At 37.6% G+C, this 9,495-nt stretch overlaps 1 protein-coding gene across 1 annotated transcript; it reads right to left on the bottom strand.

Moving 5' to 3' along the window:
• Window positions 1-800: 800 nt before the first annotated feature.
• On the bottom strand, window positions 801-6,991 carry LOC125471865. The gene is made up of 5 exons (XM_048572977.1): window positions 6,554-6,991; window positions 5,978-6,273; window positions 5,801-5,882; window positions 5,617-5,660; window positions 801-2,064 (listed from the first exon to the last, which is right to left on the bottom strand). Exons 1-5 carry the CDS (start codon window positions 6,874-6,876, stop codon window positions 947-949), a joined length of 1,863 nt encoding a protein of 620 aa, XP_048428934.1. The 5' UTR covers window positions 6,877-6,991; the 3' UTR covers window positions 801-946.
• Window positions 6,992-9,495: the final 2,504 nt, after the last annotated feature.

Here is a 9,495-nt window from a genome sequence, read left to right as displayed (position 1 = left end):
AGTTCCAATTGCATTAAAAATTGATTGCGAGTAGATAATTTAGGGTTGAACAATAGTCAAAACTAATTTAGCCCACCTTAATTAACAATTAAAAACAAATGGTGGCCCCAAAACGCACTCTTAGACTTCAAAGCTTGAGTTTCGGGATGACCTGTTTGACCTCGGAAACAAAAGCAAACTACAAAGTTTGGATTGTAGATTCATATCAGCTAGTCCAAATATTTGACAAACAAACCACATTGGAAATTGCCACCTCTTTCCGAAAGATGATGTTCAATTATCAATTTTTTTTTTCATCTTTCTCATCACGCAACTGTTTGTTTTACCACACAACCAATTATCATGATGTGACTGTATTTTATCTCATGACCAATTACGCGATGATGCATATACATGGTGTGTATCCAACATGTTTTTATGCTCCATACTCTACTTTCAGATTGAGGAATGTAAAGGTTATCAATCAAAGTACGAAAAGCGCATGATGTTAGAATGAGAAGAGAAAATAACTCGAGCCAATGTTCGAGTACCAGACAGACACCATGATATTGAAATTTGCTTTTCTATCTAGCCATCCATGCATCTTGACGGATTCTGTGATAGTTTCGCTTTCACCATAACCTTTGCTAAGTTGGGTTTCCTTTACACTTGTTTCATGGGAAACTTTTCGATAGTTGGCACAATTACATAGTCCGGCTTTATATCCATTAGAATGGCGAGCAAGTAAAAATAGTATTTCATCAATTTAATCATGACTGTTAGAAACAAAATAACGACCCTCCGCAGCCCAAACATGAATATTAGAAACAAAATCAAATCTTATAAAAGCTAAATCAGAATAATTGCTTTGCAATGGTGTATCCTTTACTAGCAAGTTACCGGGCCACATAGAAAGCTAAAATCAGAATAATAAATTGCTTAAAGTTAGTATTACCTACGAAACCTTTCAATCCTGTGACCTTAAACAGCCTCCAGGGAGAAGGAACCTAAACTTGTCTACATTCTTTAACAAGTAAGAAGGAAGATGAACTGCAGAAGTCGAACGGGGTATCGCTCCCATCTTCTTGATCAACTCCTTGAACGAGTACTCTTCAGGTAACATGTCGAAAAGATCATCTCCTCTACAAATGAGTTTCTGAATCCTTGAATGGTCAAGAAATTCTCTGCGCTTCACACGGTCTGCGTGGCTGTAAGCTGTCATCTTAAACACAAAATCTTCAATCCGCCGGAAGCAAAAACTGCAATGCCATCCTGCATCAGAAAATAAGTAGTTTGTCTGTCGTGAATGCTGATAGAAGGTACGAGGGCCATAGATGTGGGCTGTCGCCCGCCAGCTGCTATAGTCCACCGGGAACTCAAACGAGTACATGTAGTGCTTCAGCTCAAGATGCATTTTAGGTGGAATCCCGTCACACCACTGCAGCAATTTCACAGTATGTGGGCTTGGTATCTCATCAGTATCTGACATTATCAATATATCGCCATTGGAAATCCCAGCACGCCGAAGTAAAGCATTCATAGCTACACGTTGCTTTTTCTCAAGATCAAAGGGGTCTGCATGTGATCCTCGGGGGATAATTACACCAGGAAAGACATCGTGGATGATTTTATCCTCGGCAAAGGCAAATCTGCCACGATTTGAAGCAAAGTAGAGAGGTTTCGGGATGCCAGTAAAAGTGGTATTTGCCTCAAAGATTACCAATTTTGTGACATATGGATAAAGCTCATTCCACCTAATATCAAGCATGTCCAACTCATTGCTGAAGATGATGCCATCGAAAACACGTCGGGGTTCATCCCGTCTGGACCAGCCATGAAGGTGGCAAAGATGGTCCACGGTGACATTTTCAGCGTAGTAGTGTGGGAGTCGTATGAAAGGGGCCGGCGGCTTGTCCCAAAGTGGTCGGAAGAAATACGAAATTTTCTGGTAATTTGTCAAGAGTCCAAAAATACATGTAGGCGCAACTATCAACAGTATCAAGCAAAAGAACTTAGGTGGTCTTCTTCTGGAAGGAGAGTGGGGAGATCGCATTGCCATGCCTCGAAGAATAATTATCAGGAGGGGTCAAGAGGGGCAATACTTAACATGTCTTTCCCAACTTAACTACCAACATGATCATTGCTCAAACAATCTTGGATCACCTGCATGAAATTAATATGTAGATTAGATGCTAAAATATAATCAATAGTTTTGAAAGGTTGTTATATAGGAAGTGAAAAAAAAAGGCATAGAGAAACTAGAAGATCCCTACAACAATCATGGATCCAAGTAGAATTCACTTGTTTCAGAAACGACGTTGATGTTAGGGACAATGCACCAGCTTTTGAAAGATCCAAAAGTCGAGATTAGGAAGGGTTTTGAAATTTTCCTTCGGAATGTTTATAGCAAAAGACAGGGGGAATTAGCAAGGTGTAGGTTGAGCATTCCCTGCCTGGCAAGAAACCGAAATAACAGCATCAAGTGGTAATCTTATTCTGCACATCTGACTTAGATTCCAATCAATTCCTTCATCTTGTTTCGCTTCTGGGTCTTCGATTTAGGAGACCAAAAACCGAACGAACTTTATTCAACTAATTACGGTGATGGCGGAGTCAATCAAAGGGGCCTTTCTGCTGGAATTATAGCCGCGGATCTCAACATCCTAACTCATCCAAGGAGTTTTAAGTTAACACCCTAAACCCTGCACACTATTTGAAGCCTAGAAAAATCTATGCAAGCAGCAAACATACTTTGCTTGCCTCAAACACTCAGTTCATTGTCTCTTCCCACCATTATTCATAGAGATAGCACAACATCACCAAAAGCAAAGATAGATAATTTTCTACTAATTACGTTCTTGGATTGAGTATGTGAAATTTAGTTAATTTACAAGTCAAACAAAAATTTGCAGACTTGGGCAGTAGTCAGGTTGACTAAATATGTGTGCTACTTTAGGTCCCAAAGTTCGAATTCTCATTCTCAGTAAAATTAAATTAGACTAGAATATTGCCCGAATAACGAAAAAAAGTTCAATAAAACTCTCAACTCAAAACTAAAATTCAAAAGAATCCACCTTTATTACGGAAGAAAAAAAATATTTAATTTAAGAAGAAAAAAACGTCTGACCTTGTTGGAGTTGCAGAGGCTGACTGGGTGAGGAACAATAGTTGGCCGCCGCGCGCTCATTACCGCCGTAAGAGATAAAGAGAAGGCGGAGAATCCTATAGAGAGAGAGAGAGAGAGAGAGAGGGGGGGGGGGTGGGGACAAGCCTGGAGGGAAGATCGGAGGAGCGCAGAAGCTGATCACCGGGGGCGGGATCGTCTACAGATGCAACCTCGTACACTTTGAGTTATCGACTTACACGTATAAGTTGTGAAAACGTGGCAATTTTTCATTTGTGCGTTTTGAGCAAAGATGGTTTGAGCGTAGGTGAGACGGTGAGTAGGTGAATGCTGGCACTCACAATGGTGGCAGATTCAAGAAGCTTTGGAATAATCGGCCGAACGTGGCCATTTATTGGAGAATCCGTACAGTTTAAATTTGATTTAACCATTGAAGTTATTATAACTTTTAAAGTGTGTTTCTATCTGTAACCGTTAGATTAATTTTCAACAACACAAATTCTCTGATTTAAGGAATTAGGAGGAAGAGATCCGGAGATAATGGTTTTCTATTTATTGGGGGATATCCTACCGGAGCCCACGCAAGTTGGATGTCTTGCCTTGAAATGACACATCTGCCCTTGTTTTGAACGACCCATAGATCTTTTCATTGACTCGCTCTCTTGATCTTTCCAACACGCAAAAGAGACTTCTTTTCACTCGCAAAGACGGCACCCTAATATAATGTATTTTAAAATTTTATATTTGTCCGCAAATGGTGGATTGACCTGGTAAATAAAAGTTTATCAACACGCTCTTTCTTATTGAAGAATCAAGAATGCAAAATGACCATTTGAAGTGCTAATAACAATTTTTTTCGAATATTGAAACAAAAAACTTCACACCAAGAACTAATTGATAGGTAAATTTCAACTAGTATTAAACGAATATTGAAGGTGCTGTCGCGTTGAATAATGATCCGTAACAATTTTCACGATCCGTTTTCTCTTTGTGCATTCCTCCGTTTCTTGAGTGTTGTCTTTTAATTTATGCAAACCAACTATAAGAGAAAAAAAAAAAAAAAAAAAAAAACAAACAAAGAGTGCATAAGAAAAAAGGGCGTTGCCAAAATCACATCGGGTGAAGACTTGAGCCCAACATTTATTGGTGGTCGAACGGGGAAAGCTTCACAATTAAGCCCAACAAGAGCTTGGCACACTCAAGCCCACTAGATATATACATATATGCACATATAGGGGTGAGGGATGCGAGTTCACAAGCCCACTCAAGACTTTGGATGCGAGTTCATAAGAGTCAAATATGCTTCTACGGTTTTTACTTTTTTAGCGAAATTCCTAGTTTTTATTCATTTTAAGTTTTAATCTTTATTTGTTTATTTACTATATTAGTTCCTAATCCACTTCATCAACTATATTATTTAATGATTAAAAGTTTCCATATCACTCTTAATTAGGAATATTGGATGTTATAAAATCTAAAGGCTCAGAAGAAATGTAAAAATATTTGTTCCTTGATCCTATCTCTATATATAGAGGAAACCTTTAAGAGGATGGATCTCAATTTTTTATAAAAATGGGGATTTGTTGTAGGGTTCACACCACATCAAACTTTAACAATCCAAACCGTCTATATTCAATTTGCACCTTATAGAACATCCTTGCAAAATATTAGCCAAATCGGAAATATTTAAGACATCTGATTGAGTTCAAAGAAATTTACGAATACTTTGTTATATAAGAAACAATGAAATTTTATCTTGATAATTAAATAAGCAAATGATTTCGAATTGAATTGAATTTTTGTAAGGATAATCTATAAATCGAGACTTACAAAATAGACGGTTCGAATTACTAAAGTTGGCCCCACACCTAATTCATACTTTTTGAATATGCCCTAAGGATTCCTATATCCTAACCATTTATCGTACATCGTGTGTCAAGTTTTCGTCAGATATTATGTGTTTAATTTTAAATAAAAAAAGTCAAATAATTTATGACCACACGATGCACGATGAATGATTAAGATGCGAAGATCCTTATGATCTCCATAATTTGAATCAGAATGGGATCCAAATCATATGTAAGAGGTAAAAATTAATGTATACATGGCACTAATCATATTTTTTGTTAGAAGACAGTTCGATAGTGGATCATGACAGTCATAGTCATGTAACTCGAATGATTTAGAACGTATTTTTTCAAGTTTAAAGTGCGTGTTCAATTCCCTTTCTCTAACATTGTTCGTATAAGAAAAAAAATATGTAAGTTATATGGACATTTAGCTATAAAAAAACATTAATTTTACTATTGTGGGGGAAATTTTAGGTGATTCATATGTTATACAACTGAACTGATTATGATGTTCTATATTATAATTCCATATTATTATACAAAGCAGTCATTCAAAAAATCATCTGCAACAAGTCTCATGGGCCTATTAAAACTAGCTAGAGCAAATTGTTCAGTCAAATCTCGATGACCCATTGACAATCTCCTGTCACTCCCACTAATCACTTCTCTTAAGCAAGTTCAGACGCTGCACCGACCGGATGAAACTTCTGCATAACCAAAATTAAAACATGTTCAGCTTCTTAATCACAGGCTAATTGAACGGAAGTTACAAAACCCTATACGTTAAATAATCTCATGGATGTATAATACTTATATAAATATTGTTCAATTAGTTGATTAATCGAACCTCCAAGGAACATCTTGAGCTAATAGCCAGTCTCCTTCTCTGTCTTGATAAGTGAGCTTATAGTTTTTCGAATCCATCTGACCTGTTTCGCAAAGAATTCCACACGTGGAAATTGTTAAAACTTAAACCGGAAAACAGTGGCACGTCAATGCATGCGTGGCGCTCTGAAGTACTTACATTTGTCAAACATGTCCATCAAGGTGTCTGTGAGTGTTTGGAAAGATTGGTGGAGGCTCAAGTCAATCTTTCTTGCTATTCCCACTCCCTCCATTTTCACCTTAACGAATGTAGAATTGTTGTAGTACTGGTTTGAGTTTGATGATGAACCTGATCTGCCACCGCCACCACAGCCGTTAATATTTCTCACCGTTCCATTACCACCGCCGCGGTTGTTGTGGTGGTGGTGGTGGAAGCAAATCTCCTTTCTCCATGACTTAATGGGCGGCCACCCCACCAATCCATCTCCATCATTTCTATACCAAACCAAATAACATGGACCAAATTATTAATTTATTGTTATGAACCTTTTTTGAACAAAAAAGTTATCAAAACTGTGGATTAATTAAAGAGATAAATGTTCGTTAAGTCAGTTGATCAAGAGACACTTGATCAACTGTCTCTGACTCTCACACTTAAAGCTCGAATTTTTAATTTTTACATTAAAATTATTTAAAATATATATCATTTTGTAAAGATGAAAACTTTGAATTAGAGAGAGAAACTGACATTGAAGAAAGAGATATAGATTATTACTTGATGACAACTGTAAAGCGGGAGTTGCAGTGTTGGCGTTTATGAGGGTTGTTGTCGTCGTCCTCCTCGTCACCGTCGTTGTTAGGTTGCTTGTTCCAAAGCAACAAAGGCAGCGTTCGAGGCACGGCCGTTGCACTAGTAGTACTAGTCTTGTCGTTCTTGCCATCAGCAAAAGCTTGCGCAAAGCTGCGTTTCTTGTAGTTGTCATTAATACTACTACAAACCCTAGCTTCGTAAACAAAGCTGTTCAAGTCGAAGCCCTTGATTGGTGGAGAAGGAGGAGGAGGAGTGCTTGGAAGAGCGAGACCAAGTTGAAGCTCCATATCATGTAATCCAATCCAACAAGAACAAACAAAAGATTACCAATAAATTATGAGTTACAGAAAGAGAAAGTCTGGGGTTTAAGGGGTCTGGGTTTCTTGCTTTAATATATATACGGAGTGAGGGAGAGAGTGAGTGGGATCGTGGAGGGACTAATTAGGCAGGGATGGGGGGACAAGATGGCGGTGAAGGGCGGGGATGGGACAAGGCAGTGCAGGGAACATTGGCTAAGATTGTCCGTATCAATGCTCCACTTTTAGCCGACCCACTTGCCCCTCATTGCTTTCTGAACCCCCAACACTATATTCAGAGATAGATCTTTCTTCCCCAATCCTCACGCGCATCAAGACCACATCTTTTACACACGCCATCAAATACAGTGGAAAAAATATTCTTCCCTCCGAATCTCTCTCTCATTTCTTCTCTTCTAAATTGCATCAATGTTTTATATTAATTTTTTTATAAAGATAAAACGGCATAAAAAAAAGAAAAAAAATATATAAAAGAAGGAAAGGAAAGTTGGATGAAAATAAGACGAGAGATAATCATACTTTGTTGCAGATATCTGGAATTCAAACACTCTCAGTCACATGACACCAGTGAAGTTGGATGTTTTTGGAGAATGACATTATGATGTGTTGCTGAAATTACTGTAAAATAGTAACTCTCTGGACGTCTTTCTTGCCAGTTCCCATAACCACTTAAAAGCAGATCGGGGACTTGCACTTCCCATTCAGGTAACACCCTAAAGTCAAACGACTCAAAACTAATGCGGAAGTAACTTTCTGATTTAAACTCTTTCAGCTCTAAGAAAAAAGTTATTAGCCCCGTAAAAAAACTAGCAAACTTCAAAATCGTTTAGTCATCTAGCAACTCTTTTTATAAAATAAACGAACCATATTATTCAATTAACCTGAAACATTGACAATATTAATCCAACATTTAATTGATTTATAATTCAGTTATCTATTGCATAATAATTTTTTGAATGGTGAACTAGAGAGTTGATAGCATGGTATTGTTAGACTATAGCTTCAAGTATTATAATCACGTAGCATTACCAATGGCGTTTTTTTTCTTAAGATTATAAAATAATAACTCTGACTTTGGTAAAACAGGAAACGTCAAGTATAGGTTAAGTATGAGTTAGTTAAAGCCACAAGATCACGCTATTCAGTTGGATTCAGAACAGCTTCTTCCTGAAATTAATTGCACAAGGGAGACGTGTCTTTGGTTGTTAAAACTTAGGGTAATCTAATCACTCTATTTTTTGTCAATACAATGTAATTTATGAGTGATGAGGAGTGTGCCATTTGCCATGCAAAACCAAACCAGCAAAATAATATTAATATTGGTACATAAAATTGACAAAACATATGTACCCTATGTGCTTTGTTTTGGTTATGTTTGGGGGGGATTAATATATATTATGAATAAATTAAAATTAAAATGATTCATGTACGGTCCTTTTTGTGGGTACATATGTGGCAAACAAGATTCCAACAAACCAGCGTCAAAAAATTTCGTCCTGGAGTCGAGTCACAGTCTCACTCTCTCTCATGGCACCAAAAACATTGAAGGGAGACCACAGTCGTGGCGGGGGCTTCACGTGGCTGCCGGCAAACCCACGAGACCCTGGACCGAGCCACCCGCACGAGGCTATTGAGACATTACCATCTGGTGGCGGTTGGCGGTGGTGCCACCCACATTCCAACAAAAGTAACACTTCATTGTCGATTAATGCTTCACCTGCAGATTAATTACTAGTCCCATGCAATGCACCAAAATTATGTACCCAACCACATGTTTTCGAGGGTAAGGATGTCCTTATTTAAGAAAATACGCACTCATTAATCCTAGTATTGTAGTTTATAATGTAATTTAACAATTATAATCGTTTGTATTAGATCATCAATATTTAAGAGTTATCCATGCAAAACGTCAACCATATTAATGAAAATGTAGATAATCAAAAGGCTAAACCGGTTATATAGATTTAGCTCTTTCAGCATCAGGAATAATCTTCGACATAATATCAAAAGAATTGAACAATTTCAATAAGATTCTTATTTTTCTTAGATTAGGATATCTTTAGGTGAGAGAGAGAGAGAGAGAGAGAGAGAGAGAGAGCGCGCGCATGCATCCAAACCAAATCGGCATAGACTGCATTGCGGGTTCAAGCCCATGTGTCGGATGGTCCAACAATCTATCTTAAGAATGTGACTAGCCATTGAGTCAAGTCAATTGAATTGTTTGTCAAATATTGCTTCAAGGGTGAAGAATATGGAACAGACATGTCCTCCACTCAATCAAGTGGAAATGGTGATATATTGTTTTCAATGAGTCTAGCTAAGCACGTAGGGAGGGGCTCCCTACTCCCTAGTGAAAGGAATGTATTCAGAATTTGTCCCAGAAAGAGGTCCCCTCTTCTGCAAGTAATCTCATCTCCTTCGACCAATTTTTTCACGCCCGTGAAGTGTACGTAGATGCGCTACCATATCAGGGTAGTAACATTCGCATTTATTTTAACTTCTTAAATGTACTTATTTATTTTTTGTTCATTAATTTTCTTTCATTTATTTTGTTCGATGATCAAGTGTGAAAGATAAAAATAAGTTGTG

The sequence above is a fragment of a genome, unplaced genomic scaffold, assembly GCF_019419815.1.
Source record: "Pyrus x bretschneideri cultivar Hongxiangsu unplaced genomic scaffold, Pyrus_bretschneideri_v1 Contig1, whole genome shotgun sequence".
NCBI lineage: Eukaryota > Viridiplantae > Streptophyta > Magnoliopsida > Rosales > Rosaceae > Pyrus > Pyrus x bretschneideri.
Note: the sequence above shows the minus strand (reverse complement) of the source record. Positions and strands in the feature narration are given on the sequence as shown.

Excerpts from the sequence above, each read along its gene's own strand:
- LOC125471865 (XM_048572977.1), bottom strand. The coding sequence starts at position 6,876 with ATGGAGCTTCAACTTGGTCTCGCTCTTCCAAGCACTCCTCCTCCTCCT. Across the intron at positions 6,274-6,553 it reads CGCTTTACAGTTGTCATCAA|AAATGATGGAGATGGATTGG; the intron begins GTAATAATCTAT and ends GGTTTGGTATAG. Across the intron at positions 5,883-5,977 it reads GATGGACATGTTTGACAAAT|GTCAGATGGATTCGAAAAAC; the intron begins GTAAGTACTTCA and ends TTTGCGAAACAG.